Raw genomic sequence first — 19,494 nt, 5'->3', positions numbered from 1 at the left:
CTCAAGTAGTAGAGCATTAGACTTGAGCAGAAATAGCATCCTACCCAAGTTCATGCCTCAGAACAGGCATGTGCATGCACAAGCACGCATGCACACACACACACACACGTTGCCAGGTGCCAGTGGCTCACAGCTGTAATCCTAGGTACTTGGGAGGCTGAGATCTGAGGATCATGGTTCAAAGCCAGCCTGAGCAGAAAAATCCATGAGTGTGTGTGTGTCTGTGTGTCTGTGTCTGTGTGTCTGTGTCTGTGAGTGTGTACTGGGGCTTGAACTCTGGACCTAGACGCTATCCCTGAGCTCCTTTTGCTCAAGCTATCACCATTTGAGCCACAGTGCCACTTAGACTTTTTCTGTGATTAATTGGAGATGAGTCTCATGAACTTCCCTGCCTGGGCTGGCTTTGAGTTGCGATCCTCAGATCTCAACCTCCTGAGTAATGAGGATTACAGATGTGAGCCATCAGCTTCTGAGACTTTTATGTCTAAGCACCAGAAAGCCAGAAATGGCATTGTGACTCAAAGTGGTAGAGGTCTAGCCTTGAGCAAGAGTTCAGGGACAGGACAGTACAGTGCCTACGCCTTGAGTTCAAGTCCCACATCCAAGGGGAAAAAAACGCATACAAACGTATGAATACACATGTGTATATATACATACATACACATGTGTGTGTGTTTATTTGTAACTTGAAACAGATATATGCTCCTTGGGTATTTTTAGGATGTTCAAGCTCAACCAGGTACTGGTGGTTCATGTCTATAATGTTAGCTACTGAGATATGAGGATAGAGATTTGAAGCCAGCCCTAGCAGACAAATTTGTGAGATTCCATCTCCAATTAACCAGAAAACTTCAGAAAAACCAGAAGTGTGACTCAAGTGGTAGACCTCCAGGCATTAGTGAAAAAGCTGAATGAGAGTGAAAGGAAGACCTTGAGACAGACAGATACACACACACACACACAATCTCTTTAAGAATAATAACAAACATCTTGTTGGACTCTTAAATTGGTTGACTCACAAGTGCCAGTAATCTTAAATTTAACAAGGTTGTCAAGGAAGCCTGGAGCTCAGGACTTTACAAATTGAGTTTGAGCAAAAAATGACTTTTCTTTGTTGAAGCTTCTTGTTATGTACAAAACAGACCAAGAGTAGTGTCAATTTTACTGACTTTGAGCTTATACCTATAGATTGTAGGGAAAGATGGGTTTTCTTTCAATTTTGAAATTTTATTTTGATTTTCTTTCTTTTTGGCAGTAGTAGGGTTTGTACTTGCTAGACAGATGGCTCTACCACTTGAGTCACACATCCATGTTCCCTTTTGATTTTTTTCAGAGGTAGGATCTCATTTTTTTTCTTGGACATGTCTGGATGTTTTGTTTGTTTGTTTTTCATGCAAGTAGTTTTTTCTGCATGGGCTGGCTTTGAACCACAATGCTGAGATCTCAGCTACCTGAGTAGCTGAGATTACAGGTGTGAGCCACCAGCATGTGTTTATATTTCCTGCCATAGCTGAGATGACAGGTGTATACTACCATACTTAGCTAGTGGCTGAGGTGAGATCTTGAGAAGTTTTGCCCATGTTGTCCTCATTCTCCATCCTTCTGATACCAGTCTTTAAAGTAATTAAAATTAGACCTGGGTGTGTGGCTTAGTGGTAGAATGCTTTTGCATAGCATGCATGAAGTTTGATTCCTCAGTACCACATTAACAGAAAAAGCCAGAGGTGGTGAGGTGGCTCAAGTGGTAGAGTGCTAGCCTTGAGCAAAAGAAGCTCACGGACATGACCAGGCCCTGAGTTCAAGCCCCACGACTGACCCCTCAAACCAGTGTTTAAATTTACAAATATGGATCATGAATGCCTAGCTGATATTTTTAAGCATATATATATATGCTTATTTTTTGGTGGTAGTGATACTAGGGATTGAATTTAGGGCCTTGCACTTTGCCAGGGAGGTACCCTGCCACTTTAGTCTCTCCTCCAGCCTCTTTGCATTGGTTATTTTCAAGGTAGGATCTTTCTTTATGCCAAACCTGCCTTGGGCTTTGATCCTCCTACTTCTGGTTCCTGTGTCACTGGGGATAATAGGTGCATGTGATTCTCCCTTAACTGGGTTAACAGGTGTATGCCTGAGTTGGAGTCTTGTGAATTTTTTGTTTCCTGGGCTAGCCTCAAGCCATGATTCTCTGATGTCTGCCTCCCACATAGTTTAGGATTGCAGGCTTGAGCTCACCTGTGCCTAACTTACACTGTTTATTTGTTTCTACTTCCATAGTATTAGTGCATCTACTGTGTTTCTGAGATTCTCTTTCTTTCATTTTCACAGTGAATCTTCATCTACAATTTCATCTAACCAGAGTCAGGAGTCTGGTTATCAGAGTGGCCCAATTCAGTCGACAACCTATACCTCCCAAAATAATGCTCAGGGCCCTCTATATGAACAGAGATCCACACAGACTCGGCGGTACCCCAGCTCCATCTCTTCATCACCCCAAAAGGACTTGACTCAGGCAAAGGTACTAATTTCACAAGCCTCTTAGCATTTATTTTGAAAATAATGCCAAGGTCTCTTAAATATTTTACTTACAACCTTGCCTGGAACCTATCGTTAGGTGCAAATTTAAGAAACTTTAGGAATGTTGGCTGAAAATTTTAAAATAAGGTTAGAAAAATAAGCCAGGTGCTGTTGGCTCACCTGTATAATCCTAGCTATTGAGGAGGCTGGGATTTGAGGATCATGGTTTAGAGCTAGCCTGGGCAAGAAAGTCTGTGGGACTCTTTTATCTACAATAAACTGAAAAAAAGAACCGGAAGTGGAGCTGTGGCCCAAGTGGCAGAACACTCGCCTTGAGCACAAAAGCTCAGGGATAACACCCAGGACCAGCCATTTAAAAAAACAAACAAAACACTTCTGAGATTAGAAATATTTTTTCCTAAACAAACCTGGAGACTCAGCCAGAAACCATTCTCTTTACAGTATAGATTGTGTCTTAACAGAATCGATTTCAAATACCCGTTTTCTCTTGGAAGGTCTCATTGTTAGATTTAATAGTACATATCAGTACATCTTACCTTGGTTGTCTGCTTGTTGGTGAGAGGGCTAGTGTATACCAAAGCTGATACGGAGCAACTACCAGATGCAGTGGTCAGGATAGGTGATTTGGCTCTTAGTCTTAGAACCTTCCACAGTTGATTGCTGGATTTTGACTTTGTGCCTTTCCTAAATTAGTTTTAGGTTTGGATAACTTCACCTATTTAGTTGTTGCTTTAAGTCACTCAAGTGCTTTCTGTCACTGGCTGGTTTTCATTTTTAGTTATTTTGTATCACTGTATTGATCCTTTGGTTACCTAGGCATTTGTTCTAAAAGGATTAACTAAGCTGTGTGATTGCCAATTTCTTTTACCTGTGAGTTTGTTCTTATTCCTATTTTTTTCTCATACCAGAATGGCTTCAGTTCTGTGCAGGCCACGCAGTTACAGACCACGCAATCTGTTGAAGGTAGGTATTCTCTAGGCTTTTTCCTCTAGTGTTTTTCTTCCTGTGTCAGTTTTTTCTTTTTTTGGTGGTAGTACTGCAGTTTCGAACCCAGGGACTCTTGCTTTCTAGGCTGGTGTGATACTGCTGAGCCATACTTTCAGCCATGTTTTTTGCTGGGCATTTTTGATAGATAGTTTGCTTCTTGCTCAGGTGTATACTTGGGCTATAATGCATATATTTTGGGATTCCCATCATAGCTAGGATGGCAGGTGTTTGCCAGTGAATCCAGATTCCTTATTTTGATATGGAGTCTAGGTACTTTTTCTTTTTTCTTTTTCTTTTTTTGGCGGGGATGGGGGGGTTGGTCGTGGGGCCTGAACTCTGGGCCTGAGCGCTGTCCCTCAGCTCTTCAGCTCAAGGCTAGCTCTACCCCTTGAGCCACAGTGCCACTTCCAGCTTTTTTCTTTTTGCTTATGTGGTGCTGAGGAATTGAACCCAGGGCCTCATGCATGCAAGGCAAGCGCTCTACCACTGAGCCACCTTCCTAGCCCCTCTAGGTACTTTTTTAGGCTGGCCTGGAACCAAAATTTTCCAGTCTCCCTAATATCAGAGCATGACAGGCATGTGTCATTGAACCAGTAGTGGGTTAAGGAGTCTTACAATCCTCTCATTTTCAGCATCCCAAGTAACTAAGATTACAGCCCTGAATGATTGCTTCACCTTGCTTCAAACACTTCCAATATTGTTGCCTCTTTTTTTTTTTTTTTTTTTTTCTTTTCTTTTTTGCCAGTCCTTGGGCTTGACCTCACAACTTGGGCCCTGTCTCTAAGCTTTTGCTCAAGGCTAACACTCTACCACTTCAGCCACAGTGTCACGTTCGGCTTTTTCTGCTTATGTGGTACTGAGGGATCAAACCCAGGGCTTCATACATGCTAGGCGAGCACTCTGCCGCTAAGCCATGTTCCCAGCCTTGGCCACCCCCTTTTTTTTTTTTTGGTCAGTCGTAGGGCCTGAACTCTGGGCCTGGATGCTATCCCTCAGCAATTCAGCTTGAGACTAGCACTCTACCATTTGAGCCACAACACTACTTCCAGCTTTTTGTGCTTATGGTGCTGAGGAATCGAACCCAAGGCCTCATGCATGCAAGGCAAGCACTCTGTCACTGAGCCACTTTCCCAGCCCACCACCTCTCTTTTTAAGAGACAGTTTTCTACTGTGTAACCCAATTTCATTTAGGACTGTAGTTAGGTTTTGCTTTTAAAATAGTTCATTTCTGCCATGTGGGTGGTCCACACATATAATCCTAACTACTAAGGGGGCTGAGATCTGAGGATCACAATTCAAAGCTAGCCCAGGCAAGAAAGTCTGTGAGACTCATCTTCAATTAACCACCAGAAAACTGGAAGTGGTGCTGTGGCTCAAGTGGTAGAGCACCAGCCTTGAGCTGAAAAGTGCAGTGACAGTGCCCAGGCCCACAACCTATCAAAAAAAAATAAAAATAGGGTCTGGGAAGGTGGCTCAGTGGTAGAGTGCTTGCCTTGCATGCATGAGGCCCTGGGTTCGATTCCTCAGCACCACATAAGCAAAAAAGCAAAAAGCCCGAAGTGATGCTGTGGCTTGAGCTGAAGAGCTGAGGGACAGCGCCCAGGCCCAGAGTTCAGGCCCCACGACCGGACCCAAAAAAAAAAAAAAAAAAGTTCTTTTCCCCTGATAATCCTTTTTCATTTTTAGGTGCTACAGGCTCTGCAGTGAAATCTGACTCACCTTCTACTTCTAGTATCCCCCCTCTCAATGAAACGGTATCTGCAGCTTCCTTACTGACCACAACCAATCAGCACTCATCCTCGTTGGGTGGGTTAAGCCACAGTGAGGAGATTACAAATACCACCACCACGCAACACAACAGGTGATTGGGGGTGAGGATAGAGGTTGAGGTTGGTGAGTTTCAATAACAGGGCTCTGTGGTCCTGTCTTATGCCATCTACATAATAGAGACCACATTAGCCCTTCTTTTGTGTTAAGTGGATGACCTACAAGTTATTTGAAATAACAGATGAATACTTATTTTCCCCTTTCAACATCAGCTCTTGCTTTAAGTGCTTACTATACCTGCCTTTTGTTTATTGTATGATCTTATACCTCCTTAACTTCTGTATTCTGTCTTTATGTAAGCACCATGGGTCAGGTAGCCATAACACTTTTGTTGATGTCAATCTCTTTATCCTTATAGCACATTATCTACGCAGCCGAATACCTTATCATCATCAACATCTTCTGGGCGCACTTCAACATCCACTCTTTTGGTAAGTGACATAGTGAGAAGCAATGAGTGATTCCTAGAGTTTTAACATCCAACCCCAAGGTTCTCAGAGGGAATTGTTGAAATTTTCTTTGTGACTTTGTACATTTACTGAATTGAGATTATAGGACAAAGGAGGGATGCTGGGATGCAAAGAGAAGCCACAGAAACCAGAAATACTGCAGAGCTTAAAACTCAGAAGTCAGCTGGGCATCAGTGACTCACACCTATAATTCTAGATACTCAGGAGTTTGATACCTGAGGATTATGGTTCAAAGCTAGCCTAGGCAGAAAAGTCAGTGAGACTCTTAGCTCCAGTTAACCACCAAAAAACCTGAAATGGTGCTGTGGTTCAACTGGTAGATCATTAGCCTTGAGACACAAAACTAAGGGACAGTGCCCAGGTCTAGTTCAAGCCCCCCAGTGTTTGCCCCTCCCCTCCCCCAAATTAAAAAAAAGCATAAAGCAGAGGTCAGGGTAGAGCTTTTGGTCAAAGAATTGATTGCAAAATATAACATCTATTTCTGGAGTTAAGCTGAGTTAAGGACATTTGCTTGGGAAAAGATCTGAAGGTAAAACTTGTGTAGGAGTCTCTTTTTCCTCAGATACAAAGTTTAAAGTCAGATCTTATCCTTTCCCTTGCTCATGAACTAGTAACTCATTTTATAGGACTTAGTGAAGGAAAGTTTGGTAATGAAGGCTATGATGTATTTATCTTTGCTAACCTCTGTTACTAACTGTTGCCCTCTCTATTCCACTGCTCCCTGTTTTTGAAGCACACAAGTGTGGAAAGTGAGGCGAATCTCCATTCTTCCTCCAGCACTTTCTCTACCACATCCAGCACAGTCTCTGCACCTCCCCCAGTGGTCAGTGTCTCCTCCAGTCTCAATAGTGGCAGTAGTCTGGGTCTCAGTTTAGGCAGCAACTCCACCGTCACAGCCTCAACTCGAAGCTCAGTTGCTACGACTTCAGGTAGTCTTTTCTAGGTGGGTGGCAGTCCTCTGGGATGGAAGAGGTAAGTAATTGTGTGGCAGTATAAAAATGTTATTTCTCTTTTAGGAAAAGCTCCTCCCAACCTTCCTCCTGGGGTTCCGCCGTTGTTGCCTAATCCATATATTATGGCTCCCGGGCTGTTACATGCCTACCCAGTAAGTGAGACAGAAGGGTCTTCAAAAGGGGAAGATGGTGTGTCTACTCTTCATAGCTCTGCCTTCAGGTGGAAGACTGTAATTACAGAATAAATGAATACTTGTCACATATAAGTAAACAGGTTTTTAATCTTTGTAGTGTTGGAGAAAAACTAGTTTTCAGAAGGGAGCTTCCTCTATTGTATACTTACTGTATGTGAAGTACAAATTTTGGATCTCAATTCCCAAAGGTTAGACTGCTTCTTAGAGAATTATTTTTTTATACTTGGATCAATTCCCTAATTGTGTCAGTCTTTTGCTGGCTCTGACCTTACTACAACAGAGTTCTCTATCCTGAGAATAAATGGCTTCTGCCCTGGTCTTCTTGTATTTAGTACCTATTGAGATGAAGGGTAGCTGGGTGCCTGTGGGGAGGCTGAAATTTGAGGGTCATGATTCAAAGCTAGCCTGAACACAGAAGTCCTTGAGACTCTTATCTCCAGTTAACCACCAAAAAGCCAGAAGTGGAGCTATGGCTCAAGTGATAGAACAATGGCCTTCAGCAAAGTTTAGGCTCTGAGTTCAAGTCTCAGGACCAGCACCAAAACACCAAAACGATAGAAGGATAGTTAAGACACCTGTTTTTGTCCTTGGAGAAGAAATCTAAGTAAACATCATACAGATAAAATGCCCGAGTAGCACTATTATACATTTTTTAAACACTAACACTTAGTGCCCAAAAATTGGAGGGAAAAAAATAGTAAAATATGAATCCTGCCGGGTGCCAGTGGCTCACGCCTATAATCCTACCTTCTCAGGAGACTGAAATCTGAGAAACATGGTTCAAAGTAAGCCCAGACAGGAAAGCCCTTGAGACTCCAATTAACCACCAGAAAATTGGAAGTGACGCTGAAGTAGTGCTGTGGTTCAAGTGGTAGAGCGCTTGCCTTGAACTGAAGAGCTGAGGGAGAACGCCCCGTCCCAGAGTTTAAACCTCACAGCTGACATAAATAAATAAATATATAAATAAATAAATCCTGCCAAGAGGAGATAAATTTTAAGCTAGATTTTTAAAAACTTTTTTTAATAATATTTTTATCTTTAATCCAGATTTTGAAGACTGAAGACAAGAGACTACTAGAATAGAAAGTAAAGCCGGCTGTTTATTATGTACTTGTGTCTCCCCTACTGGTACCCAGAGGCTAGCCTAGTTTGAATCAGTTGTATGTAGATCATGAAAGCTTCAAAAACTTTTCCATTGATAAACTCTTTTGTACTTTTTTTCCTACTTAAAACTAAAGGAAATAATTTGTGTCTTGTTCGAAGAATGAGAAGAATGAATGTTGTATTGAATTACCTTTCAGTTTCTTTGGTTACCATCATGACCAGTGCTCATTAATACTGTTACATGTCTTTATTTTTCAGCCACAGGTCTATGGTTATGATGACTTGCAAATGCTTCAGACGAGATTTCCATTGGTGAGTATGTGAGTAGAGCCTTGGAAAGAACATTAAAAATTAAAATTGGAAGGATTATCTCACACATTCAATTGATGTTACATAACTATCTAGTTCCTAATTTGTCCTTCTGTTAAAACTACTCCTATAAATTCCTATATTTGGTGCTGGGAATGTGGCTTAGTGGTAGAGTGCTTGCCTAGCATGCATGAATCCCTGGGTTCGATTCCTCAGTACTATATAAGCAGAAAAAGCTGGAACTGGAGCTCTGGCTTAAGTGGTAGAGTGCTAATCTTGAGCCAAAAAAAACTTAGGGACAGTACTCAGGACCTGAGTTTAAACTCCAGGACTGGCACCAAAAAAAATCCCTATATTCTAATATATCTTGAAAGTGTGTTGTTTTGTTGTGCTGGGATGAAATCTAGTGCATCACATCTGCTAAGCACAATCTGCCATTTTGTATATCCCACAGCTTAAATGGACTAATCACTATTCATACACTTCTTATTAATGTCAGTTTCCTGTTCTATTTTTATTTTTTGTAATACTTGAGGTTGAAACCCAGGACTTTGACCAGACAAGTGTTCTTCTGCTGAACACTTGACTCTTTACTCTCCTTTTCCCTTTTTAAAAATAGATAGAGTATTCTCATGTTACCTAGACTCCTGGGCTCAAGTGGATCTTCCTGTGTCAGACTCTCTAGTAGCTGAGACTACAGGCGTGTACCATGTCCCTGGCCTTACTTCTTCTCTTCCTTTCCTTTCTCTCTCTTCTCCACCTTCCCTTCCTTCCCCCTGCCATTACCACTTCTCTCACTTTCTCCTTTGCTTTTCTTTTTCTTCCATTCTTTTTTTTTTGTGGGGCCTGACCTCTGGGCCTGGGCGCTGTCCCTCAGCTCTTCAGCTCAAGGCTAGCGCTCTACCACTTGAGCCCCAGAGCCACTTCCGGCTTTTTTCTTTTTTTCTTATGTGGTGCTGAGGAATGGAACCCAGGGCCTCAGGCATGCAAGGCAAGTGCTCTACCACTGAGCCAGCTTCCCAGCCCTTTGTTTTTGTTTTTGGTAGGTAGTGAGGCTTCAACTCAGAGCATGGGCACTGTCTCTGAGCTCTTTTGCTCAAGGCTAGTCCTCTTACCACTTTGAGCCACAGCACCACTTTGGGCTTTTTGATGGGTAATTGGAGATAAGCATCTCAAGGATTTTCCTGCCTGGGCTGGCTTCTAGCTACAATCCTCTCAGATCTCAAGTCTCCTGAGTAGCATAGTAGGCTTTCTATTGGACGTGCACTTAAGATTGTAGAGTGTAGGGGAAATACCTCTTAAAATAATTTTGGTATAGATTTACAGATATTATATGAGGAGGCTTAAAAATGTTGTTTGTTGATGTGTTATTCAAAAGGCATATCCGTAGACCTTGCCTTACTCAGATCATGGTCAGGTAGGGGGGACAGTGTATGCCAGAGTAATTGGAGTTCATGCCTTCTCTTATCAGCTTAATCAGTGGGTTGATAAATTGCAGTACTCCAACATTCACCTGTGGTTCTCAGGCTGGAAAATGAATGACAATAAATCTCTGCTTTTTTCTTTCTCTGTCTAGGACTACTACAGTATCCCATTTCCCACACCTACCACTCCACTGACTGGAAGGGATGGTAGCCTGGCCAGCAATCCTTATTCTGGTAGGACTGGGATAGTGATTAATAAAGGGAAATATATTGGCAGAAACCTGATTAATAGTGAGAAGGACCCATTCAGTTCCTGCCATAAGTAAAGGTCGTCAGTAGACATGTAGAAGAGATGTGGCAAATCAGGGATTTAGGTTCATCATCCTGCTAAAGATGGGCGTGTGGCAGGTAGGGAGGGGGTGTGTGTGAGTGTGTGTGTGTGTGTGTGTGTGTGTGTGTTTCATCATCCTGCTAAAGATGGGCGTGTGGCAGGTAGGGAGGGTGTGTGTGTGTGTGTGTGTGTGTGTGTGTGTGTGCGCGTGCAGTTCCTGCCATAAGTAAAGGTTGTCAGTAGACATGTAGAAGAGATGTGGCAAATCAGGGATTTAGGTTCATCATCCTGCTAAAGAAGGGCGTGTGGCAGGTAGGGTGTGTGTGTGTGTGTGTGTGTGTGTGTGTGTGTGTGTGTGTGTGTGTGTGTGTGTGTGTGTGTGTGTGTGTGTGTGTGTGTGTGTGTGTGTGTGTGTGTGTGTGTGTGTGTGTGTGTGTGTGTGTGTGTGTGTGTGTGTGTGTGTGTGTGTTCATCCTGCTAAAGATGGGCGTGTGGCAGGTAGGGAGGGTGTGTGTGTGTGTGTGTGTGTGCGTGCAGTTCCTGCCATAAGTAAAGGTCGTCAGTAGACATGTAGAAGAGATGTGGCAAATCAGGGATTTAGGTTCATCATCCTGCTAAAGAAGGGCGTGTGGCAGGTAGGGGTGTGTGTGTGTGTGTGTGTGTGTGTGTGTGTGTGTGTGTGTGTGTGTGTGTGTGTGTGTGTGTGTGTGTGTGTGTGTGTGTGTGTGTGTGTGTGTGTGTGTGTGTGTGTGTGTGTGTGTGTGTGTGTACTGGGGATTGCTCATACTTGCTAACCTTACGCTCTACCTAGTCTCTCCATATGATAACTTAGTTTGCTCAGCCATTCTCACCTTTTTCTAGAGGGTTCATTGGTTGAATTAGCCCATGTTCTCTGCTCACTGTACTTTACAGTGGTAATCTTATTTCATTATTAGGTTTTGAGCTTCATTTTTTTTTTACCTCCCTGTAGTTATCGCTGACTTTATTTTCTGTGGTCTGACATTGTCCTTAAAGTCTAGCCTGATGATGATATGATGGGAAGAAAGGGGATGGAGATGAAACAAAATAAGCTGGCAGAGAAACCATGTAACAAATTTGTTCTAGGAACCTCCCTCTGTATGACATTGTAGTTATTCAACATTAGTGGGGGGGCAGGGGTTATTCCTTTAGGGGTTTTTTTTGAGCTAGGATTTGAATCTAGGGCCTAGTGCTATATCATTTAACCAAGTCCTCAGCCCTCAACATTAGTCTTGACTTCTGCTGTGTTAAATATATGCTAAACAGTTCAAAGTGGAGTTGTAAAAAAAAAAACATATAGTTTAAGAAATTGAACTTGAGTCTTTGAATATGATCTCCTAGAATGATGTGAGATGAAACCAGTAATTCTGCCTTGGTATTGTGGTAAAAGATGTACAGTGAGCTTCTCTTGTCACAGGTGACCTCACCAAGTTTGGCCGTGGGGATGCCTCCTCTCCAGCTCCAGCCACAACATTGGCCCAGCCCCAACAGAACCAGACGCAGACTCACCACACCACGCAGCAGACATTCCTGAATCCGGCGCTGCCTCCTGGCTACAGTTATACCAGCCTGCCATACTATACAGGGGTCCCGGGCCTCCCCAGCACCTTCCAGTATGGGCCTGCTGTGTTCCCTGTGAGTACCTAGTTTTAGTTTCCTTGTAGTGAAGGATCTCAGCCCTGGACACTATCCTAGTTGCTTTCAAGCTAGGTGACTCTTTGGTAATGAATGAGGAGAAACAGTTGGCAACTTTGGTCTGTTTCTGGTCTGTGAAGGGGGAGTGGAACTTGAATTGCTGATATCAGAAGAGGAGTTACCTACTCTTAGGCTTAAAGAGGGGAGTCCAGCTAACCTTACCTCATAATGCCCAGTCCCTGGAGTTAGGACATTGGGGACAGACAGTATCTGCCATTTCATTGAAGTTCTGGCCTTTTTTTCCTTCAGGTGGCTCCTACCTCTTCTAAGCAGCATGGTGTGAATGTCAGTGTGAATGCATCAGCCACCCCTTTCCAACAGCCAAGTGGATATGGGTCTCATGGATACAACACTGGTAAGCTCCCCCGTGGCCCTGGCTTAATTACTGAATGAACTTTAGGAAAAAGACTTGATTCCTGGTAAAATGGGGTTGGTGAGGGTATGCTGTTCTCTACATAATGATTGTTAGTGGTTGGCTGACTTGAGTTTCTGGGAGCAGCACCAACAGAACTTGATACTGACACATTTCATAACTCATAATTGAGGGGAATGCTCAAGGGTTATTTGTTGGTTATTAAAATATTTGGACTGACTTGAGTTTTGAACCCCAAAATTTTGCTTAGATGTCAGTAGAGGCAAGTGTTAACTTGTATGATACTGATGATACTAGAATACTAAAAGAAGAGTTTAATGTCTTCTTAGCGAACAGGCTATGATAAACTTTGGCTTAAGTTTTTAAATATGACTCTTTTTGGTCCTTGGCTAGAAAACCTAATATACTGACAGAAAGGAATAGACATGAATACTCAGTAGAGTGAGAATTGGACTGAGAGAATTGGAGCCTTCAATTCCTTCATTTGTATGCTGGTCTTGCAAAGCCTATTTGCACATCTAAGAGGAAGGGTAATATAGGAATCCTCTCCATATGTACAATAAAGATATGTACACTATGCCTTGTTTATTTTTTGTGTTTTGTTTTTTGTGTTTTTTTTTTTTTTTTTTTTTTTACCAGTTCTGGGGCTTCAACTCAGGGCCTACACACTGTCCTGGGCTTTTTGCATAAGGCTGGTACTCTGCCACTTGACCTACAGCGTCACTTCTGGCTTTTTCTGTTTATGTGGTACTGAGGAATTGAGCCCTGGGCTTCATCCATGCTAGGCAAGCACCTCTAAGCTACATTCCCAGGCCCTTTGCCTTGTTTTCATACCTGACATTTGTGATTCACTTTAGCAGGGTGGATGTAAGTATAGGAGTTTGGGCATAATTCCATCCACTTTTTTTGTGTGTGACTGTTAGGTGAATATGGGGAAGAATATTGCTGCTACTACTAGAGGTTGAGAATTATCCTTAAAACTTAACTTAGTTTCATGGCAATTTGGAAGAAGTAGTATTTATATTCTCCACCTTCATGTAAGCTCTGGCAGGGTATTAAAAACCTCACCCAGATTGGGAAGGTGGCTCAGGGGAAGAGTACTTGCCTTGTGTGTATGAGTCTCTGGGTATGCTTCCTCAGCACCACATAAACAGGAAAAAACCGGAAGTGGCGCTTTGGCGCAAGTGGTAGAATGCTAGCCTTGAGCTGAAGAGCTGAGGGACAGCACCCAGGCCCAGAGTTCAAGCCCCACAACCGACAAAAACAAAAAAAACCCTCACCCATGGTTTTCAATAATTAGTTTAAGCTGATAGGTCTAGATATTATTAATAGACAGGTAGATCTTTTTAATTGTTATCTGATTTAGTGTCATGATTGTAATTTTGAAAATCTTTGGAAGCCCCATTGAAATTTTAATACCCGGGGCTGGGAAGGTGGGTCAGTGGTAGAGTGCTTGCCTTGCATGCATGAGGCCCTGGGTTCAATTCCTTGGCACCACATAAGCAGAAAAAACTGGAAGTGGCGCTATCGCTCAAGTGGTAGAGCACTAGCCTTGTGCTGAAGAGCTCAGGGACAGCGCCTGGGCCCAGAGTTCAGGTCCCACAACCAACCAAAAAAAAAAAAAAAGAATTTTAAGAGATAGTAGTTGACAATATGAGAGTTGGACTGTCCGATTCTGGATATCCTAACTTCTTACTTCCCTTAAGATTTCAGAAACCTATTATAATAGCCTTTTGAGAACCCCCTCCCCCAGTTCCCAACCCCACAGAGGGCTCTTATTCTATTCTTCATCAACCTCTAAATTCATATATTTTTGTGTATTTGATTCCTTTTAGGAAGAAAATATCCACCCCCTTACAAGCATTTCTGGACGGCTGAGAGCTAATTTGGCCCAAGGCTGGGGGCTGTGTTTTATGTGTGTGTATAAATTTGCACTGAAGTCTTGTTTCAGAAACCAAACCACTGAGGAGAGCCTGCTGAGCTGAGGCCATGGCCTGCGTGGCTTGGGGAAAATGAGTTGGTGGATACCTTCTGGGCTTTTGAACTTGCCTCTCCCCCATTTCCCTCTTCCCCCATGTGTCTGACCCTGTCTTACCCATTTTGAGTCCAAGCGGTGCAACACCTCTGAAACATCAATGCACACACCTGCTGTTGCTTTTGATTTCTGGAAGGCATGTAGTTCCAACTTGTAACAAAAATATTTGTAGTCTTCAATAAACTGTGGTATTTCTTTAGCTAACTCTGGCGTTCTTTCCGTGAATGTCTTTCTGGACACTAGGAACCAATTTATGCTGTGGATGAAGGGTGGGGGGTGGTCTTTTCAGTCAAATGCTAGCATAGCCAAAGAGCTTTTAGTTTTCCGGTGCAGTGGTTTTTAAGGGCGGGTGTGGGGAGGGGAGTAGCCTCAGTCTCCAGCTGTTGATTGGCTGGTAAAGAAAGTATGTGTAAACAAACAACTCCTCCTGCTTAAATGTCTTCACTCTTCTATCTAGAGCTTCCCTTTGCCTGTGACAAGTGCGAGGGGAAGGGACAAAAAAGTTTCGAGTGCCATGTCATGGTGAAAGGCAGAGATGGTGTTCAAATCTGTTAGGAACTATCTTCCAAGGCTTCATTTCTACATCTAGTTCCCAAAGACAGACTGGCTAATTGAAATCTGATAAAATCATAACTAATCACTTAGTTGATGATTCAGGCTTTGGAACATTGCCAGTTAGCTCACCTGGAACATTGTTCTCAGTTCTTTGATGCCTTCTCGGAGATTCTTGTTTATTAGTTGTTTTGTACTTGTGTGTGTAGTAAGGATGCATAAGAGAGGTTTGGGCAGACATCCTGACTGGAAATTCTAGTCCCTACTAAGTCTACTCACTAATACACCACCAATCCTTTATTTTTAGTTTACTTGAGCATTGAGACCATCACTATTAGTTAACTGGAAATCATACTACTCAGATTTCCTTGTAATTATTTCTCCACAGCCCTCTGGAATAATTTCATCCTGTTGAGGGTGACCAACTTTTTCTGTGGACTGCTGTAATAGAAGAGATGGAGTCTTAATTCTCCTCTCAATCACTCATATTATATTGGAATGATATTACTGTTTAAGGATGGAAATAGGCAGGACATTCTGATGTTGGAAGAAAGTAGAGAAACAAATACTTCTAGGTTCTCTTAATGTTTATGGTTACTATTTGTTTTTCCTGCATTTATAGTCTCTTCAACCCTATATTCAGTTTAAGTCTTGTGGACTAGAAACTGGTATTTAGCTAGCTAAGAATAAGACAAGATAGGGGCAGGGGCATATTAGAACCTAATTTCCCCTTCCACCCAGCTTGAGGATCCAGTTAGTTAATTCTCTTCTCTGTAGGCAACCTAGTCTCAACTTTGCAAAGGGTACCTAACTGATAGATAGATCACTATATAGATCAAGTGTAGATAGATCGTTATATCTGGGTTTATCTTTAAATAAATGTCCCATTTATAGTTTGTGTGTTCCACCTTCTATTTTAACCCTTCCACACAAACAATATTAACTTTAGCTTTTTCAATAACTGAACTCCCAGTGTTTTGCCAGAAGGTCAGCTGGGAAAGGAAAAAAAGGGGGAAAGGGAAAAAAAGTTCTCCTAAGGTCCTTCAGAGTTTTGTTGTATCATTCCCATTAAGTGCATTTAAAGTATACATGTTACTTTGAAGTTGGGAAGTCTTTTTCTCTGATTTCTGTAGTTTTGTTTTTTTTGAGACAGCATTTCACTATGTATAGGCCCAGGCTAGTCTTGAATTAAAATCTTTCTGCCTCCCAAGTACTGGGATTACAGTAGTGTGCCACCATGTCTAACTTATAGTTCTGTTCTTTTTCATAGTTTATATTTATTTTCTTTAAAATTGGATTTCAGGGCTGGGAAGGTGACTCAGTGATAGGAGTGCTTGCCTTGTGTGCATGAGGCACCCTGGGTTTGATTCCTCAGCATCACATAAGCAGAAAAAGCCAGAAGTGGCACTGTGGCTAAAGTGGTAGATCACTAGCCTTGAGCTGAAGAGCAGCACCCAGATCCAGAGTTTAGTCCCTAGGCCAAATAAATAAATAATTGGATTTTAGCATGTGGGAAGTTAAGATGCTCTTCCCCCCCCCCTTTTTGTACTAGAGATCAAACCCACTGCCTCACACTGGACAAGTGCTCTACTTTTAAGCTTAAACCTCAATTCCCTCTCCCCCCAAGATGCCACTTTTATTGGGAAGATTCTAATGTCATTATTCCAGGTGAACATGACTTTTGAAGGCAGCATTTGTCCTGAACATTGGTTGGATTTGGGTCCTGGAGTTTGAAGGACTGCTGTTGAATTGTGGGTGAATGGGGAACTCCTCACTTGTAATTGGGCCACTAGGACCAGGGCTTCTAAACACTTTTCCATCAGTGTTACTAACATTAGAGGAGTGTCCCTCTGGAAGGTAGGGTCTAAGGCCATAAGCACAAATGTGACCTTTTTTTTTTTTTTTTTTTTGGTCAGTTGTGGGGCTTGAACTCTGGACGTGGACACAGACCCTCAGCTTTTCAGCTCAAGGCTAGCTCTCTACTACTTGAACCACAGCACCACTTCCATTTTTCTGGTGGTTTATTGGAGATAATCTCGCAGACTTTCCTGCCCGGGCTGGCTTTGAACCACAATCTTCAGATCTCATCTCATCATCCTGAGTAGCTAGGATTACAGGCGTAAGCCACTGGCACCCAGCTTTATTTATTTATTTATTTATTTATTTTGTTTTTCGTTGGTTGTGGGGCCTGAACTCTGGGCCTGAGCACTGTCCCTCAGCTCTTCAGCTGAGACTAGCGCTTTACCACTTGAGCCACAGCCCACTTCCGGCTTTTCGGCTTATGTGGTGCTGAGGAATTGAACCGAGGCTCTCATACATGTAAGGCAAGCACTCTGCACTGAGACATCTTCCCAGCCCCTGTTTTTTTTTTTTTTTTTTTTAACCAGTCCAGGGATGTGAACTCTGGACCTGGGCTCTGCTGTGCTCAAGACTAGTACACTACCACTTGAGCCACAGTGCCACCTCTGGCTTTTTCTGTTTATGTGGTACTGAGGAATTGCACCCAGGGCTTCGTGCATGCTAGGCAATCACTCTACAACTAAGTCACATTCCCATCCCCTAATGTATCTTTTTTATAGTTCAAGTTTTAGTTCAATCACTTATTTTGCAAATCTGTTTAAAGTGTCTCAAGAGAGATTGTAAATTCTTTATCCTGTAGCTTATCTCCTTAGCCCATTGCTTTATTTCTCAGGAGGAAGAGTGTAATCTATATTTTAGTTTGAGAATAAATTAAAATGAGGGGTTTACTACTCTGATTGTCTTAAATTGGTAGGAGGGAAATTTTAACAGGAAATGTGAGCTGTGTTATGGATTTGAGCTTTTATTTCATGGAGAAGCTAAAGTAACTGAAATGACATTTTATATGTTCCACATGGGCTACTATCCCTTTCTCTTTTTCCTTTTTCCCCATAGTGCTTGAGTTGTATAATTGGAAATTCATCTTTGTATTAGCCCTTTAAATCATTAGGACATAGCTTACAAGCTCCATTACTAAGTGAGCTAAGGCTCTCTGGTGAGAGTAAGAATGCTCTTGAGCACTAAATTGGACTGTTCTGTTACTTAACCTTCTGTGAAGGTGTGGATTTTGAGCCCCAAATTTTATCTCTTCAGAATAGAAGACCAGTCTACCCTATTTTTCAAGGTTAGGATTGATTAGATAGAGTTTATTTGAAATGGATATTAAATTTGTTATATCTTCTTTGGCTTTGAAGTGATTCAAAATCAATAAGTACTAATGAGCTATTAAAAATATGTCATCTTGTTCTCAAAAAAATTTTTTTAAAAACTCACTGCACTTGTGCATATGCTCCAAAAGTCAAAAGACCATGGAGCCTTTGTGTCATGAATTCTTACATCTCAGAACTAACTTGAGAGTGGAAAATCAGAGTGAAATTCCCTTGCAGTGCTGTTGCTACAAAGGCCATAGATATCACTTCATCTTGGGAATAGGGGCCAGGCAGCTAGCTGAGCTAATCATGTCTTTTTCCTCCCCTAGGTGTATCAGTCACCTCCAGTAACACAGGCGTGCCAGATATCTCGGGTTCTGTGTACTCCAAAACCCAGGTAGGTGCCTGGCTTGGATGAAAGTAAAAAAAAGGAGAGATGGTCTTAGAGGCAGTGCAGTTGCAATTACAGAAAAACAGTGGGCAAGGGGCTGGGAATGTGGCTTAGTGGTAGATTGCTTGCCTAGCATGCATGAAGCCTTGGGTTTGATTCCTCAGTATCACATAAACAGAAAGGCCAGAAGTGGTGCTGTGGCTGAAATGGTAGTACTAGCCTTGAGCAATAGAAGTGCAGTACAGTGCCCAGGCCCTGAGTGCCCAGGGCTAGCAAGGAAAAAAAAAAAAAAGTGGGCAAGAACAGTTGGAGAGGTCAGAAACCCAGTCTAACTTTTCTAAATGAATGATCTGTAGACTAGCTTCTCTAGGAGTTTAAATTTAGCTCACAGAAAAAAATGAGACACATAACAGGTAAGTGAGTCCTGTAACTTGAAACTTGTCACTGGGCGACTGTCTCGACCCTTTTACCTATCCAATTCCAACCTCTCCTCACTTTCCAAGGGAACAAATGTAGAAAATGAAAGGAAACTGGTTCATTCCATTCTTTGTTAGTAAACCCATGACAAAAAGCTGGTGGTGGGAAAAGAAAATAAGACATTGTTACTGCGTTATTCACTTTTTTTTTCTTTTTTTTTTCTTTTTTTTTCTTTTTTTTTGGTCAGTCATGGGGCTTGAACTCTGGGCCTAGGTGCTGTCCTTGAGCTCTTCAGCTCGAGGCCAGTGCTCTACCACTTGAGCCACAGCACCACTTCAGTTTTCTGGTAGTTAATCAGAGTCTCATAGACTTCCTTCCCTGGCAGGCTTCGAACTACGATCCTCAGATCTCAGCCTCCTGATAGCAAGGATTACATGCGTGAGCCACCACCACTGGGTGTAATTCTTAATGTTTATTCCCCAGTTAGCATAAATAAGTTTGTTGTGAAGTATTAGGAACTTGGAGGGAGTTCATAGGCAAGACCTTACTGGTCTTTTGCTTTCTCATGTTTTCCAGGTAGGTTTTCAGTGCTTTTCCTAGGCAGACCTTTAACCATAGCCCTCCTTGCACTTCCCAAGTATCACCACCCTTTGTGGCCTTGTTTTTTTTTTTTTTTTTTTTTTTTTTGAGACTTGAGTCTTAACATTTTGCC

At 42.3% G+C, this 19,494-nt stretch overlaps 1 protein-coding gene and 1 non-coding gene across 20 annotated transcripts in view; both read left to right on the top strand.

Moving 5' to 3' along the window:
* Positions 1–19,494, top strand: part of LOC138809106 (ubiquitin-associated protein 2-like) — a 62,955-nt gene that overhangs the window by 39,981 nt on the left and 3,480 nt on the right. For 17 of the 19 annotated variants that reach the window (XM_069995502.1, XM_069995498.1, XM_069995495.1 and 14 more), the window contains 11 exons: positions 2,326–2,515; positions 3,444–3,498; positions 5,209–5,383; positions 5,708–5,780; positions 6,553–6,748; positions 6,836–6,924; positions 8,329–8,382; positions 9,956–10,037; positions 11,570–11,787; positions 12,097–12,202; positions 18,304–18,371. In XM_069995502.1, coding sequence (XP_069851603.1) covers positions 2,326–2,515; positions 3,444–3,498; positions 5,209–5,383; positions 5,708–5,780; positions 6,553–6,748; positions 6,836–6,924; positions 8,329–8,382; positions 9,956–10,037; positions 11,570–11,787; positions 12,097–12,202; positions 18,304–18,371 — 1,306 coding nt within the window. Of the gene's footprint in view, positions 1–2,325; positions 2,516–3,443; positions 3,499–5,208; positions 5,384–5,707; positions 5,781–6,552; positions 6,749–6,835; positions 6,925–8,328; positions 8,383–9,955; positions 10,038–11,569; positions 11,788–12,096; positions 12,203–14,055; positions 14,460–18,303; positions 18,372–19,494 lie in introns of those variants that run through there. The other 2 variants (XM_069995507.1, XM_069995506.1) reach the window with 1 other exon arrangement.
* LOC138809135 (small nucleolar RNA SNORA58) lies at positions 9,756–9,890 on the top strand. Its single transcript, XR_011366708.1, has one exon. It is a non-coding gene; the product is annotated as a small nucleolar RNA SNORA58 (small nucleolar RNA).

The sequence above is a fragment of the Dipodomys merriami genome, unplaced genomic scaffold (genome assembly GCF_024711535.1).
Source record: "Dipodomys merriami isolate MVZ:Mamm:240054 unplaced genomic scaffold, mDipMer1.0.p SCAF_485, whole genome shotgun sequence".
In the NCBI taxonomy this organism is placed as follows: domain Eukaryota; kingdom Metazoa; phylum Chordata; class Mammalia; order Rodentia; family Heteromyidae; genus Dipodomys; species Dipodomys merriami.
This window is presented reverse-complemented; position numbering and strand designations above follow the sequence as displayed.